This window comes from Dendrobates tinctorius, unplaced genomic scaffold (assembly GCF_039654945.1).
Source record: "Dendrobates tinctorius isolate UK_male_01 unplaced genomic scaffold, ASM3965494v1 ptg000250l, whole genome shotgun sequence".
NCBI lineage: Eukaryota > Metazoa > Chordata > Amphibia > Anura > Dendrobatidae > Dendrobates > Dendrobates tinctorius.
This window is the reverse complement of record NW_027361917.1, coordinates 41,188,733-41,215,450: the sequence shown is the minus strand read 5'-3', so window position 1 is coordinate 41,215,450 and position 26,718 is coordinate 41,188,733. Positions and strand designations below refer to the sequence as shown.

Below are 26,718 nucleotides of genomic sequence, written 5' to 3'. Positions count from 1 at the left end.
CTGGGGGGGTCTAGGTTCCAAAATGGGATCACTTGTTGATGGTTTCCACTGTTTAAGTACATCAGGGGCTCTTCAAATGCAACATGAGGTCCGCTAATTATTCCAGCAAATTTTGTATTCAAAAAGTCAACTGGCGCTCCTTCTCTTCTTAGCCCTTCACTGCGTCCAAACGGAATGCCATAGATGCTACTTCACAGGCGTGGCTGCCTGTGCCATTTTATTTGGGGAAAAAAACACAATTCGTAAAACTGTGTAAATAAAATAAAATATGCTTATTATCTCTCGTATCCTGCTGCAGCGCAGGCACCTGCCTGCTGAATGAGAATTTTTTTTTTAAACCTTATTATATTCAGTATGTAAAATATTGGGCAGGTCACCGAGGGATCAGTGACCTTGTCATAAGCCCATACAGATGAATATGTATGCAGAGCACCACATAAAGACCCCCCCACAGGCTGCCCCGGAGCACAAGAATTTCATTAACATAATAAAGATTCAGCTACAACCACAAGACGAATTTCCTCAAACAAGGTGTCATTTTAATCAGTATAATGTCTCCGACCTGACACTGTCTGTAGGTTACTGTGCACAATCTTGCTGACAGGTTCTCTTTAACCTTTTCTCGCCGAAGCCCTTTTTATTTTTTTGCGTTTCTGATTTTCGCTCCCCATTTTCCCAGAGCTATAACTTTTTCTTATTTTTCCATCAATATGGCCATGTGAGGACTTATTTTTTGCAAGACGAGTTGTACTTTTGAAGGACACCAATCGTTTTACCATATTGTATACTCAAAAACGGGGAAAAAAAATTCCAAGTGCGGTGAAACTGGAAAAAAGGTGCAATTCTACAACTGTTTTTTTTTTTTTTTTTTACTATGTTCACCAAATGCTAAAACTGACCTGCCATTAGGATTCTCCAGGTCATTGCGAGTTCACACCAAACATGTCTAGGTTCTTTTTTTATTTAAGTGGTGGAAAAAAAATCCAAAGTTTATTTAAAAAAAAAAAAAATTGCTTCATTTTCTGAGACCCGTAGCTTTTCCATTTTTCATGATCTCGAGTTAGGTGAGGGCTTATTTTTTGTGTGCCGCGCTGACGTTTTTACAAGCACGGCGCATGTTGCAAAAGGAGTTAAGTGCATAAAAAATAAAAGATTTAAAATTGACATATTTCCGTTATTTTTTTTTTTTTCAGAAATAAGCGTAAGTCATGTTGACGAAATGTTACCAATTTCATGAAGTACAATATGTCATGAGAAACCAGTCTCCGAATCAGTGAGATCCATTGAAGCGTTCCGGAGTTATTACTTAATAAAGTGACACTGGTCAGAATTGTAAAATTTGACCTGGTCATGAAGGTGAAAACAGACTTGAAGGCAGAAGAGGTTAATAACATTACAATTGTTATTGGCAGCATTACTGAAATTGTGGTTACCGGGAGAAAATAAACTTATTTTCTCACGGTATCTGACGCTCACTGTATTGTGAGTGTCAGATTGACTTATGCATCTCCTGAGGAAGTAGTCTTACGAACTTCGAAACGCGTTGAGAATAGAGACTAAAATACCATCTTTTACCATCTACATGCCTGGATCGTTATTGGTACAGCAGCGCGGGTAATATCCGCGTCTCCTTCAATTTGATACTTTGAGTGTCAGATGCAAGCAGGCCCAGACACTCTGACAGCCGGCCTTGCAGCACGAGCTGTTAGTCAAAGTATTGTGATGTGCTTTCAGTTGTCGCTCACAGTATAGTGAGTGGAGATGGTGCCGCTTCAGGTACACCACTATAACCTAACTAAAAACCCCTTGAGGTGGTGAGAAAAAAATATTAATTTTGTTTCTCTAAAAAATAAAAAAAATTGTCTACATTTTCCAAGAGCCATAAAGTTTTTACTTTTTCAAACAATGGAGCTGTGTGAGGGCTTGTGTTCTTTATGGCAAGCTCATGTTTTCATTGCCGTCATTTTAGGCTCTGTAAAAATTTTGTATTGCAGTACATAATGTAGATCTTATTTGAAGCTCATGTCATACATAGTACCTTATCTGCCTTTGCAATTGCATCACGCAGTCTGTTAGTGACCCACTATGTGCAAGGGCCAACTGTAATGTCAATTAAATGTCCCTGTCAGAATTTGATCATTTAAATGGTTAGCAGCCACGCCTGGATATTGGCTACAGCCACAGTTGTTTGGGCTCGCTCACATGAGCGTATAACATGGTCAAGTGCTATCCAGTGTTTTATCGGATAGCACTCGGACCAGTGTTAAATTATGGAGCAGTGCAGATCTGCAACTATTTTTTAAATGCTGATTTGGCACGAGAAAACAGTCGCAGCATGCTACTTGTGCATCCAATAATCTGACCACTGGCACCCATACAAGTATATGGGTGCATGTGAAACATCGGACTGCACTCTGACAACATTCGAGTGCAGTCCGACATCCACGGACACAGACAATGGAGACGTTGGAGAAATTAAGTTCTGTCTTTTTCGCACCTGTGCTATGATTCTGTCATGCGAGAGAATTAAATCACAGTCAGATGACACTCGTAGCAAACTGTAACAGTTTGAGCCGAGTGTCACTAGCATAATTGGCCCAGTTCACTCGCATGAGAGAATATACCCTCATGTGAGCGTATCCTTATAGTCAGATGCCAGCTATTTGACATGGTCCGCACCAGACATGGCCACCTCAGCGCAGTACGTACTGTTGCATACATATTCGGGAAGGGGTTATTTAACAATCGCGGTCCAGATTTTCTCTTAAGTCTGTGTTGTAAAGTCCCTCTGTTATTCCTCAAAGAAATGTATGAATAAGTTGGCCCAATAGGTGTTATTTTCCTTGTCAAAAAGGTGTGTCCCTATACAGTGACTGTCCACACTGATTGGATGGTATCTGAGGACACACCCCCAGCTGGTAACACCCAGTTGTCAGATGATTCATAAAGTTGTAGCAGGAAAAGGAACAGCATTGCACCGAGCTACTCCTGAATAGTTGTGTGGGGTATGGGGAATGCAGTGGTTTGCTACAGCAGACATATTGGGAGACCTGACATGTCCTCTTTAAATCTTACTCTAAAAAGTCTCTCTAATTTTCTATTCTTCAAGCTGTTCACATAACAGTTACAACCTCCTAAAAAAAGACGCGCCATGAACGCTTCTGTCCAGTGTGGCCTATAATTTGGTGCCCGTTTGATTCTAGGGAGCTTGGTAATTTTGATGCGGCCATGGAGAACTTCCAGAAAGCACTGATGCTGAATCAGAACCATGTGCAGACACTTCAGCTAAGGGGGATAATGCTTTACCACCATGGCAGCCTGCACGAGGCACTGACAAACTTTAAGGTGAGTCTTTTCAAAAATATTGCTAATTCCAGGACTTGTTACTAAAATCTTGTAAATAAAACCATGCTAAGCCCTTCTTAAATAAATTGCAAGTTTTCCCAAACACACTTAATCCTTATCTTTTGTTTGCCTGAACCTTGGAAAAACCTGGTCTAATTTCCTGAGGTTGCGAGACACCTGTCATGGGACATGGTTGATGAGAAGCCCACAGCCCTGTTAAGTAAAATTGTTGACAGGTTTGGTCTTCTTGGGTGGATTACACTAGTTTCTCCCCTGTAGCAACATTCCCGATTCCCCGTAGATAGAAGTTTGATTGGCTAGTTGCTTCCTCTTCCCACCTCATTTTCTGGAGTAATCCCCCTTCCTCACATATCTCAAGAATTCCCCCTTTATTCTTTCTGGCATAGTTTTAACTATTAGGGTATGTGCACACATATGCGTTTTTTTTGCGGTGTTACCTAATAAACCGCTTAAAAGAATGCACTTTTTGTGCATATTGATGCGTTTTTTTCCACGAAAAAAGCGTCGCGGAAAAAACGCAGCATGCTCATTAATTTCACGGAAAATTCCACATTTCTAGCTATTTTCTATGAGGCTGGGACCGCTCCGGAAAAAAACGTATTAAAAACGCAGAAAACTCGCAGAAAGAAACGCGCGTTTTCTGGGAAGGAGTCTGGTTTTCATGCAGACATTTTCTCCATACGTGTGCACATAGCCTTATACTACACTCCCTGACAGAAGTTATGTCGCTTATCCATGTTATGTAACTAAAAGCTTATAACCTGACGTTAAATTCATCCATTGGTTGTATAAATTATTCTTTTGAAAGCTGAAACCCTCCGAAATGTGGTTTAGGTTAAGAAAATAAATTGCCATCAATGCAGAAATATTGATCATTTAATGGACACAGAATGGTCAGCTTTTGGCAAGATAAAAGTTTTGTCACCTGGTCATATAATGCACCCAATCCTAGTTTACATCCTCACCTTTGCTCAGTAAATGATCAGTTAATTAGTGGGTGTGTATAAAAAGAAACCCAGCACCCCAGACCTTCACTTGAGCTTCAACTTGAGCTCTGACAACATGCCAAAAATTCACCCTGCGACCAAAGCCTGGATTATCAAGAGGCTGAAGACCAGATCCACTGCAGAGGTGGCTGGCACCTTTAATGTGTCTCAGCGTCAAGTACAAAGAATTACAAAAAGATTTGAAGAGACTGGAGATGTGTTTGACAAGCCCAGGTCCGGCAGACCCCACAAGACAACTGCTCAGGAGGAACATTTGTTGGTTAGAAAATCCCAAGCAAGCTCCTCTTCCACTGCAGCAGAGCTCCAACAGGCCTGGTCACCTCAAGTCCCTGTGTCAACTAGAACAGTTTGTAGTATTCTGTCTCGAAATGGCCTCCATGGTCGAATCAGTGCCCAGAAGCCAGCACTAAGCAAAAGGCAAATAAAAAACCGTGTGGCATTTGCAAAGTCCCACAGCCTGCTAAACAGATGGATGCTGGAAAAATGGCAGAAGGTGGATTTCTGTGATGAATTTTCAGTAGAATTACACCACAACCGCCGCAAATACTGCAGGAGACCTATTGAAGCCCGTATGGATCCAAAATACACCCAGAAAACAGTTAAATTTGGTGGTGGAAAGATCATGGTCTGGGGTTACATTCAGTATGGGGGTGTGCAAAACATTTGCAAGGTGGAAGGCAATATCAATAGCATAAAATATCAAGAAGTATTAGCTTCCTTTTATATTCCAAATCATGAAAGGGGTCAAATTCTGCAGCAGGATGGTGCTCCATCTCATACATCCTTCTCTACAACAAAGTTCCTCCAGTCAAAAAAGATCAAGGTGCTCAAGGACTGGCCAGCCCAGTCACCAGACATCAACATCATTGAGCATCTTTCCGGTAGGATGAAAGAGGAAGCTTGGAAGACAAAGCCAAAGAATCTAGATGAACTCTGGGAGGCATGTAAGACTGCAATCTTTGCTATTTCTGATGACTTCATTAATACATTGTATGAATCATTGTTGAACCGCAGTCCTTCAAGCTCATGGAAGTCACACAAAATATTAAATATGACTCTAATAGCACCACAACTTCATTCACCAATGTGATGCCACATATATTTGCATTTTAAGTTAATTATTTGTTTGAATATCACATTACTTTCTGTGGCCGACAAAACTTTTGTCTTGCCAAAATCTGACCATTCTGTGTCCATTAAATGATCAATATTTCTGCATTGATGCCAAGTTATTATCTTAACCTAAACCACATTTCGGAGGGTTTCAGCTTTCAAAAGAATAATTTATACAACCAATGGATAAGCAACATAACTTCTGTCAGGGAGTGTAGTTCTTAACTGATGATATGATTCTTAACTCTACTTATTCTTATGGGGTTCATATTATTTGTATTGTATGGCTTCCCCAGTATTGGACCTATCTGTTCCTTCTTTTTGCCCCTGAAAGGCCTCACCTGGTTATCCAAAAGTGTCATGTTTTTCCAGAAATTAAGACAAAAAATCAGTTTAATTACATGTGAGCTGTTAAGTGTTCGTCAATTGGTATAGCAGGCCGATAACCACACAGCTCATCTGCACCACCTTATTATATATACATGGATAGTGGAGTGATTCCTGTATTGTGTAGGCAGGGCACGTTAGTTTTGCATAGTAGAAACTGCTTTTTCTTACTGAAGGGCCAAGTTGGTGTAGGGAGACTTATAGGTCATACATGGTTCCCCAGAAAAATTCAATATGCAAATAGACTCTTCCCGGAAGAGGAGAGAGATGACATTAATGTCACCTGCTGTAAATAGTAATTTTATCAGTAAATGTAAACCCTTTTTAAAGGATCTTGCAACACAACTTAGGCTATGTGCACACGTCACGGATTGTAAGCATTTTTGCCACTATTTTTGCCGCGAAATCACTTGCACAACGCAACCCATTGAATTCAATGTCGTTCCGCAATGTTGTGCATATGGAATCGCCACGATTCCACACAGATAGGAATGCATTAATCTGCTTACTTTCCGCATGCGCAAAGTATGTGGCTATGCCCTCCAGGCCCTGGGTACCATATCCCTGTTAAAAAATCTTGATATTCTCACCTTCCGGCGGCCCCCGCAGCCTTCCCGATCCTCGCGATGCTCCCGGCAACTCCCGTTCCCAGCTATGCATTGTATTGTGACAATAACCTGTGATGACATAGCGGTCTTGCGTGATCCTACGTCATCTGGGGTCATTGTCGCAATGCATCGCTGGGAACGGGACTTGCCGAGGATCGAGAAGGCTGGTGGGGCCGCCGGAAGGTGAGAATATCACGACTTGTTTTTTTTTATTATTATTTTTAACTTTATATCTTTTTACTACTGATGCTGCATGGGCAGCATCAATAGTAAAAAGTTGGTCACACTTGTTAAACACTGTTTGACGAGTGTGACCAACCTGTCAATCAGTTTTCCAAGTGATGCTACAGATCGCTTGGAAAACGCTAGCATTCTGTAAGCTAATTACGCTTGCAAAACACTAGTGTTTAGTGGGAATACGCATGCCAATTCCGCATGCGTATTTCTGGTGGGAGGGAGTTGCGGAATTGCCGTGGCAATTCCAAACGTGTGCACATAGCCTTAGACTTTGATTTGGACTGTGTATAAGATTTGCAGACATGTGTTTTGAGTTTTTTGCCTCTCATTAGTCTAAAGCAGAACAACTGAGTGGCTGGATGAGAAGCTTTTGAAATAAGCTCTCAAACGCAAGCTTCTACCAAGAAGACAATTACACCCTTAACAAAAACAATACCCTAAAATCAAATTTTATTTGTATTTTAAACCCCATGAACAATCCATCTATATACAACAAAAATGCAAAAAAAAATGCTTAGTGGCAAGATAGATTAGTGTGTTTAGGACAGTATAGGCACCAGACAAGTTATGGTAGTTGAGGTATCCTATCTAACCCTGAGGCTGTGCCCTATCTAGCCACAGAGGTTGGCTTTCTATTATTCATTTAATCGGCTCTCAATGACTGATCCGCCAACACTCTAGCTGTCCCCAGTCAAGATACCAATGCATCAAAATCAGGTGTCAACTATGTAAATGTAATGCACAACTAACAGACCTATGGTCTCCGTGTTGGTCACCCATTATAAACTGCATTTGATACAAAACTACTAACATTATTGAGCTGTTCAGCACAGTTTATCATAATTCCTTCATTGATACAGTTAGTATAGTATTATGTGCCCACCACATTTAAGCAAACACATACTGTATCATATATCACAATGGTTACTTCATTAATGCAAAAGAGCAAGTCCAGTATGTGTATGTTTATATTCATCCGATCACATTGTGCAGGCAATAATGTTTCCATTCTGCTTGTTGTGCATTACACTTATGTACTTGAGACCTGATTTGATGCATTGGTATCTTGATTATTGACGTCTAGGGCAATTGTGGGTAAGTTGTGAAGGAGCAGGGGCGCAAATTGTGTGATTAATAGGGTGCCAACCTCCACGGCTAGGTAGGGCACAGCCTCAAACTTGGGGTATATCAACTGCCATACATTTTTTGGTGCCTACACTGTTCAAAGCACACACAAAAAAATTGCTCAGTGACTATCTAAATTAATTTACTTTTTTCATATTAGTTGTATATAGATTAATTGTTCTTGGGAATTTAAATTATAATAAAATTTGATTTTAGGGGATTTTGTTCTAGATGCGAAAATCCTTTGACAGTTGATCTAAGGGGTAAAGTTTCTCCATGTGGAGAGCGCCAACTTGGTACTCATGTTCTCTTCCTCTGTGCAAACGCTATTTGCATATGTACTTTTTCAGGGGAGCATGGCACACCACAATAAACTTTACACCTTAGATCCCATGTTCACAGCTTCCCAGCCATCCAGTTCTCCTGTTTTTCCCTGCTGAGGGGCAAAAACTCTGAAAGACATGCCTGCAACTGGAGCTTCTGGTTGGGTTGCATTCCCAAAATCATATAACATGTCCCATTTTTAAAGGGTTAATATTGAGCTTTAGGATTGCTACTTTCCACTGGTGGCACTAGAGTTCTCCCTCTTTACCTCTGTGAAGAAGTTATTTGTACAGGAAAATCTAGACACAAATGTATCTCAAGCCTACACAAGTAATGTTGGGATTGAATGCTTAACCAGAGTAATAGTCTAAAGAAATATTCATGAAAGTCCAATCTCTGCAATCTATAGATATAGTAAGATAAGTAGCTCCTAGTCCATAACTTTTAATACACAACTTTAAAAGATGGATAAAAATGTTATTGACCTCCAAACATTATATATATATATATATATATGTTGTGTGTTAAAGGTTATATACCGTATAGATTCACTGTATCTATAGATTCCTGAGATTGTAATAATGCAACAGTTTTCAATGTGTATTTTAAGCATTTTTAACACCATTTTCCCATTTGTAGAGATGTCTTCAGCTGGAACCGTACAATGAAGTGTGCCAGTACATGAAAGGGCTCAGCCATGTCTCTATGGGACACTTTTATGAAGGAATTAAAGCTCAGACCAAAGTTATGTTAAATGACCCAATGCCTGGTCAGAAAGCGAGCCAGGAATATTTAAAGGTGAAGTACCTGAGAGGTAAGCATCATCAGAACTATGGCTCGTTCCAGCAAAAATTTGAATCAAGCACTCGCACATTATTACTGTTTTATATGATGCATTGCTATAAATGTTCTGCGTTACTGGATAGTCAAAGAAAGAGTATAAAATGAGTATATCGAGGGCATCATAAGATAGATAACTAACATCAAATCTGTTTCATTTTAGTCAAGTAGTCTTACAATGCTTGCTCGCTTGCTTGATCTAAAAAATCTGGTTTTCTCGTGTTCTAAACCCTGAATAAGTGCCAGATTATAAGAATTGGATTGATTTTTATTAATTAAAATAATAGATATGATAAAAAATTTTTTTTTTTTATTTAACTTGGAGGTAAGAGGGTCAATCCAAATATCCATTAAACAGTAGTTATCTTTCTGAAGGGTCATGTGGTTGTAAAACTTTTTATGAACCCATTCCCAAGCTCCTTTTCCATCATAATAGTGAATCTTTTGTCTTTATAGGATTTAATGTTTAAGTTTTCTGCTTTTAAACGGAATCTGTCACCAGGTTTTTGACGGCTATTCTGAGAACAGCATAGTGTAGAGACAGAGACTCTGATTCCAGCATTGTGTTACTTACTAGGCTGCTTGCTCTAGTTTTGATAAAAAAAATTTTTTTGATCAGCAGGAGATTATCACTAGAGGGCTAGTAAACCTGCTGCCACCTAGTCCTCCCATCTTCATGAGCTCTTGTATAACCCCACCACTGATTGGCAGCTTTCTGTATACACTGTACATAGAAAGGGTCTGACGCTCTGTTAAGCATTAAGTTGCGTTCACTCAGGCATTGTACTCTTGGGTCAAAACAATGTGATGTTTGTTTCCACAGAAAAAAACACAAAAATGAACTTGGTTTAAGTTGGTATATAAATGCATGTTCACATTGGTCATTAATCATGCAAAATCTGCAAAAAGCAAAATAAACATAAACCCTGCTGTAACTAAATAAGTAAAAGGCAAAAGTGCATTTAAATAACTTACGGTCCTAAGTAACACTTTTTTGCTAAAAAAAAAAAGTAACATAAAAACCATCCCACCTTCGGCAAGGTGACCCTGATCGGGATGGTCCTAAACTCTCTAAAATCAAAAACCTTACCTTGTGTAATAAGAGCAGACAAAAGGACAGGGTCCTGAACTGTGGTCCCCAGCCTTGGGAATCTTTTAAATGTAATTTCAAGCTCAAGGAAGAAGGCCAACGCACCTGTCCACAGTTCGGGACCCTGTCTTTTGTCTGCCATTATTCAGACACTGAGGTCAACTCTGACACATGGTAAGGTTTTTAATATCAGACAGTGTAGGACCGTCCCAAACGGGGTCACCTTGCCGACAGTGAGATGGCTTTTATGCTATTTTTTATTTAAAAAACAAAAAAAAAAGTGTTACTCAGAACTGTTATTTAATTGCACATTTGCTTTTTACTTATTTAGTTACTGCAAGGTTTATGTTTATTTCCACAGGTTGCACAGCTCCGAAACAAAACCATAACCAAATCCCTAGCCTTGTCCAGGCGCTTACTAAATAGAACAGACTCTGGCTCTTCAAACACGGCTTATCTGGCCCCAATCCGGTCAAACAAAACGGCTATTATCTATAGCAACCACTGATACTTGTAGTTTGGTGCACACTGCCTTTGCAGTCTCTTATCAGAGAGAATTCTGACTTCTCTATAGGCCCCTTTACATTTAGCGATGCATCAGCAATCCCGACCACGATACGACCCGGTCAGGATCGCTGGTGCATGGCTAAATGGTCGCTAGTGAGCTGCCAAACAGGCAGATCTCACAGCGACGTAGCAGCGATACAGCGGTCGTTACTTACCTGTCAGATGCGGCGATCCTGACGTCCTCCCGTCCGCGTCCACGCGTCGCTCGTCGGCGCCAGCAGGAAGCGGCCGACGAGAAATGGACGTGGACGATCTCGCGCGATCAGCAACAGACAGCGGGGGAGCCGGTCGGAGGTAAGTATCACACATAGCGATATCGCTAGTGATATCGCTGCTGCGTCACCAAATCGGTGATGCTTTAGCGATATTGCTAGCGATATCGCTATGTGTAAAACCCCCTTATCTCTCTTCAGCTCCTAAACAATCCACTCTGGTCAGCTTCCTCCCAGCATCCTGACTACCTGTACTTGGCTAGCTCTGCTTACAACCAGGTTAGGCTAGTTTCACATTTGCGGATGGAGGGCTGCGGAATTCCGTGAAGCCCAGCCCTCTGCCGCACCTCCTCCGGTCAGCTCCGCCTATTTCTGCATGCGGCTTTATGCGGCCTGCGTACCCTATCTTTAACATTGGGTATGCAGGCCATGCCGCAGTATGCGGATACCGCCGCACGCGTCGTTTTGACGATGCGGCGCACACATAAAATTGCAACATGATGCATTCTACACGGGTCGCCGCACCGTCAAAACGACGCATGTGGCGGCATCCGCATACTGCAGCACGTCCTGCATACCCTATTTTAAAGATGGGGTACGCAGGCCGCATGCAGAAATAGGCGGAGCTGACTGGAGGAGACGTGGCAGGGGCGGGGCTTCACGGAGGAAGTCCGCAGCCCTCCGTCCGCAATTGTGAAACCAGCCTTGGGTGCATTTTAATCAGAATCTGTAGAGTTGAGATTTAACCATAACCTATCTGGCATTGCTACAGTGGGTAGAAAGCTTCCAATCAGTGGTGTGGTTAGGGTTGTACAGAGCTCAGCATTCAGAGACAGAAAACTGGTAGATCTGCCACAGAGAAAACACTGATTTTATCAAAATGTCAACAAACAGTCCAGAAAGTGAAACCTTGCTGGGGTCATGGTCTCTTCCCCTACATTATGCTGCTCTCAGATGGGATAGCAAGAACCTGGTGATGATTCAGTTTAATTACATTAAGACGTGTTCCTTTTGCCACCATAAAGTTTCCCTAAGTGGATTTGTTCTGTAATCTCATGAAATAGCAATTATAGATTTTGTTTTCTTTAAGTGTAAGTGTATAACAATCATACAGAAGTGCGTCTACTTGATCCCTCTGTTTTACAGAATACTCCCGTTACTTGCACTCCCATCTGGATACTCCAGTCACAGAGTATAATATTGATACTGACCTGCCTGGAAATTTCAAGGATCATTGGGCAAAAAATCTCCCCTTTCTCATTGAAGATTATGAGGAGCAGCCAGGATTACAACCTCACATAAAGTAACTGCTTTGTGTTTCTTCAGTTACTTTTGCTTCTTATTTTACTTTGAAGTACAGCAGCACATGTCCAGGGAAGACCACTCACTTCCCTTTAATGGAGGCGTTCCTCCCAAACTGATCCTTTTTACCCTTTTAATATAACAGTAATATGTTCTTCTATTATCAGTTGAGAAGTTCTCTGAACTCTACCAGAGTGATTGACTGGCTTGTAATGCAAATGGCCCTTTCCGTTTAAAGGGATGCGCTCAAGTTTAAGCGTTATACCCTATCAATGAGACAGGGGATAACTTTCCGAACATTTGTGGTCTGACAGCTGTGGCCGCCACCGATCTGAAGGGCCCCTGCTGAATGGAGTAAAGACCGATCATGCATTCTACTTCTCCATTCATTCTTAAGGGAGTGTTGTAGATTGCTGAATGCTGCGCTCAGCTGATCTTCAGGGCTCCTATTAGAATTACTGGAAAGGCAGTGCAAATGTTTGCTCTCCGCTTCATTCATCCGGGGCTCTTAGGATTGGTGGGAGCCACAGTGGTCTGACCTCCAAGGATTGTAAACTTACACCCATTCCTTTAGATAATTTCAAACTTGAGGACATCGCTTTAAAAGACTGATTTATGAGAGTAGCTGCACGTAAAGTCTGGAATTTCTGGACACACAATTTAGATGCGTGGAGCAGGGGGTCACACATCATTTATTGCTTTACCCATGATCCTGCAGAATACCTCTATAGCAATTAAAAGGAATCCCACCAGGTTTTTTCTAAACCATCTGAAAGCAGCATGATGTAGGGACAGACCCTGATTCTAGGCATTTACTGATCAATGGGCTGCTTGCTGTCATTTTGATAAAATCCCTGTTTTATCTGCTGCAGATTTACTAGTTCTCTGAATGCTGAGCTCTGTATAACCCCACCCACACCACTGATTGGCAGCATTTGCTGTATACTGTGCATAGGCAGAAAGCTGCCAAACGGTCATTGGCGGGGGGCAGGGTTATACAGAGCTCCTGAATATGAAGGACAACATGTCAGCAGGTTTACTTGTCCTCTAGTGATGATTTCCTGCTAATTAAAACTGTGATTTTTATTAAAACGACCAGCAATCAGCCCAGTAAGTAACACATCGCTGAAATCAGAGTCTCTGCCTCTACATTATGCTGCTCTCAGATTAGGTGCCAAAAACCTGATGACAGATTCCCTCTAACCTGCTTCAGCCACCTTTGACATATACTCCCTTCACTGTTTGTTATGGTCTTTCTGCTGCATTATTCGGTCCCAGAGCCCTTATCATCCCACTCTTATAGGGAGCCTATCACATGTACAGATATTGCCTAGTAATGCTGCTGATACTGTCCGCATCATCATGAAGCAATGTCAGTCCAGGCAATCTGAGCAGGATTACATATGAGATAATACCTACTTTTTAAAGTTTGCCGAGCACACTCTTAATTTGCAAAAAAGCAGGGAAATGGTTAAACATTGTGTGTGTTTTACCCTTTTATGCAAGTTTAGCAGGATAGCTTTATATTGTCCTTTGATCTGTTTGGAGCAGATTTCCTTGTTTGCCTGGTGAGCGGGTCTGCAAATAACTATTCTTGGATGATATTGTGGCCACCTGCCAACATCACTGCCTGGCCATACACGGACTGATCCTCACACAGGATTACACAAGATTCACTGAATATTAATGACAACTGGACGGCTTTTAATAAGCAAGAGGGAAAAAGATCTGGTTGAACAACAGATATAGGCAAGATGGCCAACTATTTTGACAGACTGAAGATTGACAGTTAAAAGTTTGATGTGTGGGACTAGTTATCCAAATGATTGGAGTCTTGCAAATTAAGTATGACAAATAAGATATCTACCCTTCACTTTCCTTGGATCCAATAATGTGAAGATACCAGGGTTTCTCTTTTGTCCTGACCATCAATAGTCTGAGTGGTCAAGGTGTATGGAGCCATCCACATCTTTCCCTGGTCTAGCTGTCTGCAAAAATGAGATTTAAGGGATTTACAAATGATGTAATAGAAGAACACTAACCTCAAATTCTTTCGGTTTTAGGGATGTTTTGCCACAAAATTTTGAAAGCTACAAATTGGAAATCCAAGAGCTTATTTGTGTGGCAGATCGATTAGGAACATTAATGCAATATGAGACGTCTGGATTTCTACCGAACAAGAGAATCCACAGAGGTAATGTAGAAAAGCAGGTTTTCGTGATGAGAAACAGCGCTTCAGGATTAGGAAATATGACATTACCAATGGTTGCAAAGAACATTTTTCAAGTTACAAGAATGGAGAACAAAATGAGAAGCATTGAAGGGATTTTTTTGTATAGTAATTATTAAGCTGTGTGATGGGTTCCTAATGACTGAGGAGTCCCACCATTGAGACACCATGACCCCTAATGGAGAGGCCCTTATCGTGTGTTCTTCTCCTTATGACTGCTATGAGAAGAACTTTGAATATAGTGGCAGTAGAGAATGAGCCCGTGCCACTGTGTTCATAATCTGAGGAACTAGTAGAGAAGTCCAGAAACATTGGATTTGACTGCAGGGCGCAGCTGCTCAACTGCTCCTCCATGCAGACTGCTCCTCACTGCTGTCATGCATAATGATGATAAGTGGAGGTTCCAGTGATCATACGTTTATCAACATTTCTCCGCCTTATCTCCCTTATTGAAATAAATGTACAAACTTTGTTGAATAACATTTTATGGGGTTTGGCTGACAAATCCGTGTTCATCTGATGAATATCTTAAAGATGTCCGCTACTTTATCATTGATGATCTGTCCTTGGGATAGCGGTGGTCATTGACTATACACAATATGTGTACTCTCAGGCATATTCTGACTAGACTGTATTGAGCAAGGCCAGAAACACTTTCATTGAGCGAGGCTGTTCCTATCTGGTCGGATTGAGTGGACATGGCAGGTTCCCTTTAAGTCTCCACCACTTATTTTATCATTCTATTCTGTCCCATTCCATTAACCTCCAACACTCAAAGTGAATAGACAGAAACGTTGAAACCTTTGCTCGTGTCGTCTTGGGAAACTATTGATCTATGTGTTGTTATTCTAGCTATGGGGTTAGCGGCTCTGGAAGTCATGCAAGCCGTCCAGAAGACGTGGACGAACTCTAAAGTGCGACTAAATGGGAAAACCAGGCTCATGCAGTGGAGAGATATGTTTGACATTGCTGTTAAATGGAGAAGGTATAAATGACCAGAAACTTAATATGGTCTAACTACTAACCATGAGGCGATATTCATACCACCGCGTATCACTGCCGTTGTACGGACCACAATGCCTGCATCAACCTGTTTCCTGATCTGGACTTAAAAGCCTTATATGAGACCGTTTATTCAGGACAGGAGACCCACCATCAGTCCAAGCATTGCGGTCCCTACATTGGCCATGCATGCTGCATGGACGACTGATACATTTTGTTGCATTTATCTAAATCTTTGTAGTTTTATTATATTAATGCCAATCTATGCCTCCAACGCACCCTGGGCTGTCTGGAATGGATCCTGCATAACAAACTAAATTGCATCCGCTGGCGTCATTACTACTTGTTTTGTAAACTGACTGAATAACTAAAAGATTGATTGATATGAAAGGCCGGCGTTGGAGAGACATTGCTCTTCTTCCTCCTTTCTAAATACAGAATAGGGGCCTATTTGAAAATATGTGGAAAACGGACACAAATGGCATTTTTTTATTATTATTAATAAATAATAATTATATATATTTTATTCAACTGTATTTATTAAGATTTTCTAATAAATTTGGTGACTCAATTCTGCTACCAGTACATTGTCTTCTGCAGAACGTGTAGACTTTATCCAACTAGCATTATTTGCTGTCATCCATCCTGAAGTCAAGAATATTCGAAATATCCAACTAATCGGCAATTTTATGTGACTTCAATTTGAGCAATGACATTTCCATTCCCCCTAACATCGCTTGTTTCGGTCCATATTTATGGGTCGGCATCTGCTTTTTGTGTCTATTATTTGGAATTGTGGAAATTATGTTTAAATATCTAACAATATATAGTTAATAATATATTAATTTACAATTCTATATATACAAAAATATATGCAGGCAAGCTTTTCTTATATTTCTTTTGGAAGGTCAGTCACTCTTTCTATATAGTATGTTAGAGCATTTTCTGTTAGACACTATTAACAAAAAGAAAAAAAAAACTATTTTATTACTGGTTCAGACGACACGCTCTACGGTCTTAAACAACCAGCCGACCATACTTCCGTGTGCACAGATAGATTATTGCTATGTTTTTGGGGGTTTTTTTGTTTTTTTTTTTAAAGCCAGTTAAAAAATTATTGCACCCAACAAACGACCTTGCTTGCCGGGCAGTTTAGGCAGGCCAATAATTGTCCCAATTAAGGACTTGTCTAAATGGGCCTTTACAGTAAAAGATCTGTGTATTTCCACCTTCTAGCTAAGGTTAGCTCTCCTATAGATTGAATGGACTGATGGAGTTAACACTGTGACTTCAGTCTCATGTACAACCTTCAAAGTCTTTCTAGCTGTTAATGTGCATTATTGCAGGAGTCTCTCCAAGACTTGTCCTGCTTTACTGTTTGAAGCCCCTCATTATGGGATCCATGTACCCCATTCCTAAACACAATGCAAAAATGTCCCACGACTTTAAAAAAAATAATGGTTCTTTTTATTTAATGAAGATGTACAACATATCGGCTTCTAAAAAGCTTTGAAAGCAACTAGAGGAGGGAGGCCGATGCTCATTCACATGGATGGATAAGCAGAGGGATGGAAGCCACTAGGTGGCGCTACACAACAAGAGATGAATCATGCAGTTTACAAACAAGATTCCGTAATATTTAGTTACACGCTGCCGCTACACAAATGTGACAAATTGTAATTCCACTGCTAGATCCCCCGATCAGTGTTGTCTGTATATCTATCAGTGTACCGTTCATGTAATCATTACTAACCGCCTTCAGACATGAGGATAACATGGACGCCAGCCGCCACCTCATATCCCAAAATATATTTCTCCCCCTGGCTGAGGTGAGAACGTGTTCATGGGCAAAATCATTGATTGTGATGATGATTTGGAGTTAATCCCTCTAATGTTACTTTAGTGTTTTGTATACTGCTGTGTTGCCTCTTTATTCTTACTGTACTTGCAATTGTAGAATTGTACAACTGTAATTGTAGAAATGAACCGGTAAATTACTGAGAAAAACTCCTCTATAGATAAGAACTTACATTTTATAGTTGATTGGCAAATCTTCGCTTTCTTTCACTGGCAGGATTGCTGACCCGGACCAGCCAGTGCTTTGGTTAGATCAAATGCCCACACAGAGCCTCAGTAGAGGATTCAATAACCACATCAATCTCATCCGGTAAGTGAGAAGCATTAGAATACAGAGCTGCCATAATGGCAGCTTATTGGTTTAGCAGATTTGGCCTATAAGTTCAGTTCTTCTGGAGGCTCATTAAATCTTACCAGGGTTGTCCTTTTTCCTGGTAACTCAATGTGTCATTCACTTTGTTTTGATATTGGTTGGAACGAAATTGGGAAAAGAAAATGAATGACACATATTGATAACAGCTGATTCACCTTTTTATGGTGGTCATCAACAGGCCATCTTCCACAGCGTTCAATCAAAGCGCTAAAATTTCCATACCCATCTGTCCACGTACAGTCAGGTCATGGGTGGACGCTGTGATGGGCTTGTCAACAGAAGTGACAGCTGTGACAAGCCAATCACACCCCATCTAATATTATGACACAGGGCTGTGCTGTCCGCATCTCCTCTTACTTGTGATTTTGAATCCCCTCAAATAAAACACAGAAATCTTAATATATATTATAGTTATGGAATTTTTTTTTCTTTCTAACCCAACCTAGCCAGTCAGTGAATTTTTGTTTTGGCAATTACTAATTTTTCCCTCCGTTTTGTCCTAGAGCTATAACGTCTTCTTTTTTGGGTGGTCCAACTAATTATATGAGGGCTTATTTTTTGGGGGGGATAAGTTGTAATTTTGATTGACACCATTTATTTTACCATACGATGTTCTGGGAAACAGGAAAAAAAATTATTCCAAGCATGGTGAAATCGAGAGCAAGCTGCAATTCTTCCATAGTTTTGGTGTTCATATTCTATAAAAATGACTTGTTGCTGGGCTTCACAAGAGTACCAACTTATTAGGCGCAGGGGCCTTTGTCAGAAAATATGTTAGCACCCCACGATCGCATCATGGGGGCTTCATGGATGCATGGAAATGCTCACCGTGCGCTAAAAATGCCTCTGTGAGAGATTGATAGCTTCACTTAAAGGGAACCTGTCACCCTCCCCAGGGCCTTTTTAAGTAAAAGAGCCACCTTCAGTAGCACTAAGGCTGCACTCTGTGAAGGGGTGGCTCTTATGTTTATTATCCCTAGGAACGCTGAAATAAAGACTTTTATAAATTGCCCGCAATACCTCTATTGCGTCATAGAGGTATGTTTTCTCCCCCTGTGTCAACCTCCATCATCCCCATCTTGTCTCTGTGCGCCGCCTCTGTTCCTCGTTACATGACCGGCGCCTGCGCTCTGCAAACATTTCTCGGGCATTCGCCGTGCACGCTGCCCTGGAACTTACATCAGGTTGATGATGTAAGGATATCGCGCCTGCGTGTTGCGGAGACCCCAGATCCCGCCCCGCAGTGTGTTATGATGTATTCACACTGCAGGTCTGGGAATCTGGCGCCTGCACAGTGAGGGTCTCTGCACCTGTTCCCATCTCTCTCCTCCTCTTTCCTCCACCGTAATACGTTGGCACTCCGCAGCATCTTAGCTGCTGAAGGTGGCTCTTTTACTTAAAAAGGGGGTGACGGGTTCCTTTTAAGAAGTAAAGAGCAGCGAACAGTGCTCAGCTCCAATTGCTGCTGTTACAGGCAGATATTGGCTGTATGACGCAGGAAGCATCTGCCAAGTATGGTGTGTGCTCAGCTCGATACTTTCGCACTCTAGATATCGGGAAGAAGTTAAGACCTAGAATGCATTCAGTGGGAAGGGGTTAATAATTTTATCCACGTTATTTTATTTGTTTATATTTTTACTATTCCATGTGGCTGTTATTTCATAGGTTAAAATTAAATATTAAAATTTGCAGTTGATGAATGGTCTCGGATTTCGGCTCAAGCATAGGTTTTTTTGATGTGAAACCACATAAACTGTTACTTTTAGAATGGTATACTTTTTTTTTGCATTCCCTCCTTCATGATGATTTGGACAATACAAAACTATATTGTTCTCTTCTCAAAATCATACACTGCCGTGTACTATTTTACATCAGCCAGCCATAGGCTGAAGTGACTCGGTCATATTAATGCTTGAAGCTTGTTGTAGTTGTCAGGTGTTCTGATACGCTGACCTCTGTTGGGTCTCGGTCAGGTACGGATTTTGACACTGTATTCTGTCGGTATAGAGCAGGTGTGTGTTTCATTTCCAATATTCCACAAGGACATTATCACATTTTCAATGCATACATTTAATGTATCATATTTCATTATAGCAACACTTTTCAAACATGTTAATGGTACTTGTACAGGGCAATGCTGACGGCAGCGTGGTTGGTGCATAGGTATCATCAGATATCTGTTCTTTCAGCATTTCTTCGCTCTGATGATTGGCATGGTTTTGGGGCACTTTAATGTAGTCTCTAAATAATACTGCTCGAACATAGTAAATGTGAAATTTTTGGGGGAAGAGTTTAATTGGGGGGGAGGGAAAAGTTTGTAATAAAATTTTAAGGTTATACCATGATACAATACAGGTATGACTATAACTGTCTTGAAAATGGATGGATTTACAGTGTTATGTAATATGTATTGCTGGGAAGTTGTGATTATCACAATAAAATGGTTTTGATTAAAAAAATGAAATTTAAATTTGTAAAATATGATTGTAACAATCTTAATGTGCCGTGCAAATCCTTGTTATATAGTTACACTATAAACTGGGTATTTTATCTAGAGCTGCACACATTTTTATTCATTTACTTCCACAATATAAATTATAAATTCTGAAACGAAAGCTTTAAGGGAAAAAAAAAAAAATCACCTTTCTAACTTATTTTACTATACTACTCATTGTGGGGATAAGGTACAAAAAGATCATATTGATCTTTTGTAATAAGTATATTAACCATACAGTTTTAAAAATGGGAAAAAGCATAATGCTTGTGCAGAATGTCTATAACTCTAGGTTGTGCAAAACCTTTTAAAGCTCCTATTCTCTGCTTCCTCCATGTTTTCTCTCTGTGTTAAGAGATTGCAGCAGGGAGGAGAGGAGAGGCTCTCAGGGTGGGCAGAGAAAACTGGCTTCAGAATTGGAGGAAATAAGTGCAGGATAGAAGCTGTGCTGATATAGTTGCTGTGTTAGCTAACTGTGCATACAGACAGACTTCACATCCCCTGGAAGAAGGCAATCATCGCCGAAACGTACGTAGGGAAGCCAGGCGCCATAGCACTTTGTAGGTATTGTCCTTGCCACAGCCTAATTGCACTTTATCTGCACTTTGTTTATTTGCACACTCCCTCAAAGGAGCTATTGTTATCATATTGTGGAGACTATTATTTTATTGTTATATTCTAAGTATTGACCCTTTCACAGCTTATTTGCATTTCAATTGCAGTGTGTTCACATGGTTACACATCTCCTTAAAGGAGCAGTTGGTAGCACATTGTGCACACCACTTTTTTTATTGCTTATTTTGCACAGTTGCTTATGTTACACAATTGTTGATTGTTTTGCACATTTCTGCTAACTTATGCACCTTATTGATAGTGCAAGGTGATATATATATATATATATATATATATATATATATATATATATATATATATTTAGAATTTACAATTGTTGATATTTTTATATATATTCACGTTCATTATTTTTTTTTTCTGTGTGTTACCATCAGGCTGTGTATTATTGTGCTTTTCACTAATTATGGTGCCATCTTGTGGCTAAATTTTGATTTTCATTGTGAGGACTAATATTTTAACATTTGAATTTACATGTAATAATAAAGATTATATATATATATACACTCACTGGCCACTTTATTAGGTACACCTGTCCAACTGTGTGTTAAGACTTAATTTCTAATCAGCCAATCACATGGCGGCAACTCAGTGCATTTAGGCATGTAGACATGGTCAAGACAATCTCCTGCAGTTCAAACCGAGCATCAGTATGGGGAAGAAAGGTGATTTGAGTGCCTTTGAACGTGGCATGATTGTTGGTGCCAGAAGGGCTGGTCTGAGAATTTCAGAAACTGCTGATCTACTGGGATTTTCACGCACAACCATCTCTAGGGTTTACAGAGAATGGTCCGAAAAAGAAAAAAAATCCAGTGAGCGGCAGTTCTGTGGCCGGAAATGCCATGTTGATGCCAGAGGTCAGAGGAGAATGGGCAGACTGGTTCGAGCTGATAGAAAGGCAACAGTGACTCAAATTGCCACCCGTTACAACCAAGGTAGGCAGAAGAGCATCTCTGAACGCACAGTGCGTCGAACTTTGAGGCAGATGGGCTACAGCAGCAGAAGACCACACTGGGTACCACTCCTCTCAGCTAAGAACAGGAAACTGAGGCTACAATTTGCACAAGCTCATCGAAATTGGACAGTAGAAGATTGGAAAAACGTTGCCTGGTCTGATGAGTCTCGATTTCTGCTGCGACATTCGGATGGTAGGGTCAGAATTTGGCGTAAACAACATGAAAGCATGGATCCATCCTGCCTTGTATCAACGGTTCAGGCTGGTGGTGGTGGTGTCATGGTGTGGGGAATTTTTTCTGGGCACTCTTTGGGCCCCTTGGTACCAATTGAGCATCGTTGCAATGCCACAGCCTACCTGAGTATTGTTGCTGACCATGTCCATCCCTTTATGACCACAATGTACCCAACATCTGATGGCTACTTTCAGCAGGATAATGCGCCATGTCATAAAGCTCGAATCATCTCAGATTGGTTTCTTGAACATGACAATGAGTTTACTGTACTCAAATGGCCTCCTCAGTCACCAGATCTCAATCCAATAGAGCATCTTTGGGATGTGGTGGAACGGAAGATTCGCATCAGGGATGTGCAGCCGACAAATCTGCGCCAACTGTGTGATGCCATCATGTCAATATGGTCCAAAATCTCTGAGGAATGCTTCCAGCACCTTGTTGAATCTCTGCCACGAAGAATTGAGGCAGTTCTGAAGGCAAAAGGGGGTCCAACCCCTTACTAGCATGGTGTACCTAATAAAGTGGCCAGTGAGTGTATATATATATATATATATATATATATATATATATATATATATATATATATATATATATATATATATATCATAGAATCGTAGAGTTGGTAAGTCTCCTCTCAGTCTTCTCTTTTGCAAACTAAACAATCCCAAATCCTGCAACCTTTCCTCATAAGACAGGGTTTGCAGACCGGTCACCATTCTGGTTGCTCTTTTCTGAACTTGCTCCAGTTTGTTGATGTCTTTTTTTAAAATGTGGTGCCCAAAACTGGACACAATATTCCAGATGAGGTCTGACCAAAGAGGAGTAGAGGGAAATAATGACGTCACGTGATCTAGACTGTATGCTTCTGTTAATACACCCTAGAATTGCATTTGCTTTTTTTGCTGCTGCATCACACTGTTGACTCATATTCAGTTTGTGATCTATTAGTATACCCAAGTCTTTTTCACATGTGCTCTTGCTTAGGCCTTTTCCTCCCATTCTGTATATGCTTTTTTTCATTTTTATTGCCCAGATGTAGTACTTTGCATTTTTCCCTGTTAAAAACCATTCTGTTAGTTGCTGCCCACTTCTCCAGTTTATTTATATCTTTTTGAATCCTCTCTCTCTCTTCTCTAGTATTAGCTATCCCTCCTAGCTTTGTGTCATCAGCAAATTTAATGAGTTTACCCTCAATTCCTTCATCTAAATCGTTGATAAAGATGTTGAACAATACAGGGCCCAGGACAGAGCCCGGTGGTACCCCACTTGAGACATTCTTCCAACTGGATGTGCAGCCATTTACGACCACTCTTTGGGTCCGATCACTAAGCCAGTTATGAATCCACCTAACAGTTGCCTTGTCCATTCCATACTTAGTCATTTTTTCAATAAGGATTGTATGAGATACTTTGTCAAATGCTATGCTGAAGTCAAGATATACTATATCTACAGCATTTCCTTGATCCACCCAATCGATTCCGTCATAGAAGGAAATTAAGTTAGTCTGACATGACTTACTAGTTACAAACCTATGCTGACTCTGTTTAATCACTTCATTCTTATCCAGGTACTGACATACATGTTGTTTAATAATTTGCTCAAAGATCTTTCCTGGTATAGAAGTCAGACTCACCGGCCTATAGTTGCCTGGGTCCACCTTCTTCCCCTTTTTGAAGATAGGAACAACATTTGCTCTTCTCCAGTCTTCTGGGACTTCTCCTGTTCTCCAAGAATTTTCAAAGATTATGGAGAGGGGTTCAAAAATTTCTTCTGCTATCTCCTTCAGTACTCTGGGGTGTAATTCATCTGGACCTGGAGACTTGAATTCATTTAGGTTAGCTAAGTGTTTCCTCACTATCTTTCTGTTTATAGATATCCTGGATTCTTCTATTCCCTTAATAGGACAGTGAAGAACAGTTGATGTCACATTTCCTTTCTGAGAGAAAACAGATGCAAAATAGGAATTTAAAAGTTCGGCCTTCTCAACATCCTGTCTTACCATTTCATCATTTTCATCCTGTAAAAATCCTATAGCATCTTTGACTTTTCTTTTACTTTTGACATATCCCCAAAATCCTTTATTATTGCTTTTGACATCTCTTGCAAGCCTCAATTCATTGTCAGCTTTAGATAATCTGATTTGTGCCCTGCAGGTTCTGCAGACAGCATTATATTCAGCAATACAAAAGGTATATATATTATACCTTTTGTATTTTGGTTCATTTATACATCCCCTCTTTCATGATTAAGACCTCACGTCCAGCCTATATTACAGAGAGGGACACTCGGCATGAAAATGACCTGAAACTTGGATCAGGCTGCCGAATTCATAAATGGGTTTTAAAAATTAATAAACAACTGAAGCTGGCAGACTGAAAGTTGGCCAATAAAATTGCACTAACTTGTAAAAATCATTTTTCCATGTCAAAGGTCTTCATAGCGTCTAACTTCTAAAAGGCAAGCAGGTGTGACAAACAGTCTTATGTAATTAATATTAATTTTCACAGTGGCCAGGTCATCAATATGCGATATCTGGAATATTTTGAGAAGATCCTCAGTTTTATAAAGAATCGGATAATCATTTATCACAGGTAAATATTTCATTTGTGCTTGTCAGTATTTGGAATCTTACAGTTATATGTGTTAATTTTATGATTATGGCTTTTCTTTATCTATTATTCAAATCCACTGTTGGTGTTACATGTATTTAAAAAAAAAAACAGAAAATAACAATTGTTGATGGGTTTTCTTAGGGTGGTAGGTTTTTGTGTGTTAGGTGGGGGGGTTAAAAAATATTAGAAGTCTTGCATTTTTCACTGAGGCTTTTTAGACTTCTTATCAAATGAAGGGTTGCAATGATCGGTCACACCTGTTTGACAACTGATAAGATAGTATCCACCAATCACACCAGGCAATTTCACTACTTCCCTTCCCTTCACAATGATTTTTGCACATGCTGATTAAATGCTTCGATAAAAAAAGATGGGGTCAGAGTCTGTTCATTGTCCCTAATGTACCATATTTTTCGGATTATAAGACACACTTTCCCCTCCAACAAATTTGGGGGAGAAATGGGGGTGCGTCTTATAATGCGGATACACCTTACCGGTAACGTTGCTGCAGGTCGCAGGCTGGGATGAGGGGGTGTCCGTCGGTGCTGCGGGGGTCTCTGCCGACTTTTTATGAAAGGCCAGAGCCCCCGCAGTTCCATGGTTTCCTATGCGGTGGACTCGGGAAAATGGGCGCCGGGGACGGCGCATGCGCAGATGGAGATCTCGGCACCAAGATCTCGGGAGATGAGATCTCAGCGCTGAAATCTCATCTCCCGAGGTCTTGGTGCTGAGATCTCCATCTGCGCATGTGTCGTCCCCGGCGCCCATTTTCGCGGAGTCCACCGCATAGGAAACCATGGAACTGCAGGGGCTCTGGCCTTTCACAAAATGTCGGCAGAGCCCCCACAGCAGCACCGGACACCCGCAGCGGCGCGCCGCACATCGGAACACCCCCTCTTCCCGGCCTGCAGCATCACCCCACTCCGGCCTCCTCCAGCAGCGACCCTGCCACTACCCCCGGTAAGCAATTAAAACGCATGGATTATAAGAAGCACCACCATTTTATTAACATTTTTTTTTCCTATTTTTCTCCTCAAAATTTGGGAAGCGTTTTATAATCCGGAGCGTTTTATAATCCGAAAAATATGGTACATATGGATTTATTGTAAAAATAAGCCCCAGTGGCCAATGTGAAAATTTCAGGAGTTATTTTTTTTTTTTTGTCATATCACAATCTATTAAAAATAAAAATTAGACTTTTAAAACAAAAACTGGATTTAAACTATAGGCCATATTGTTTTTGGATTGCCTTTTAAATATTAGAAGTGTTGACAATTTCCTTTTTGCCTTCAAGGTAGAATATGGTTTCCTTTTAATTTCTTAAAAAATGTAATTTTTATTTTAGTGCCAACAATCCAAGAGGTCTTTCAGAAGTCAAAGATGCATTAGAGAAAGTCCATAAGGTAGAAGACCTCTTGCCAATAATGAAGGTAACGTTTCTTCTGTTTATTCTTTGCTGCCACAGACTGTCAGAGAATTTTAAAGATCCTGTAATGGATCCCGTATGTCAAGGCAGCGCACTGAGCGGCGATAGAAGAGGGCAAAAGCCTATGCACTGGGTGAACACTGAAAACTTATATTTTAGTTTCTTTCATGAAAATCATCAAGTTTTTCATTAGGGTTATGTAAAATGTGGGATAAATGTTAAATAGTGTAATTTGTTGGTGTAAAGGGGATTCTGTTTTGTAAAGTTATTTTTGGACAAACATGACGCCTGTTGCTGCCTGCGCTTGATAGGAGCATGGTGTAGTTGCTGCCTGACTTTCCTTTCATCTGCTCATTACTAATCTAAATTTATTCTGAAGGCCCCCTTACACACAATGATGTCCCACCAACGATCTGACATGGATGGGATCGCTGAGACATAGTTAGGCTTATCGCTGGTGACCTGTCACATAGACAGCCCCTCCAGAGATCAGGAACAGCGAGCAAGCTGGTATCTAGGGTAAACAGCGGGTATCCAAAAGCCGTGCGGCTCTTAGTTACCCGCTGTTAACCCTAGATACCAGCGTGAAGCGTCGCTGATCGTTGGTCTCCCGATGCCACACGCAGTGATGCGTGCTGGCCAGCGGGAGACCAACAAGCAAAAAATGGCCCAGGACAATCCTGCACGATCAGCGATACCCGGCGGGGGGGGGGGGCGGTCTCTGAT

General features: G+C 40.8%; 1 protein-coding gene across 4 annotated transcripts in view; it reads left to right on the top strand.

Moving 5' to 3' along the window:
- TTC13 (tetratricopeptide repeat domain 13) overlaps positions 1–26,718 on the top strand; it is a 193,075-nt gene that overhangs the window by 130,234 nt on the left and 36,123 nt on the right. For all 4 annotated transcript variants that reach the window (XM_073557640.1, XM_073557641.1, XM_073557639.1 and 1 more), the window contains 8 exons: positions 3,204–3,345; positions 8,807–8,981; positions 12,023–12,179; positions 14,242–14,372; positions 15,261–15,393; positions 17,485–17,577; positions 24,462–24,545; positions 25,912–25,996. In XM_073557640.1, coding sequence (XP_073413741.1) covers positions 3,204–3,345; positions 8,807–8,981; positions 12,023–12,179; positions 14,242–14,372; positions 15,261–15,393; positions 17,485–17,577; positions 24,462–24,545; positions 25,912–25,996 — 1,000 coding nt within the window. The remainder of the gene's footprint in view (positions 1–3,203; positions 3,346–8,806; positions 8,982–12,022; positions 12,180–14,241; positions 14,373–15,260; positions 15,394–17,484; positions 17,578–24,461; positions 24,546–25,911; positions 25,997–26,718) is intronic.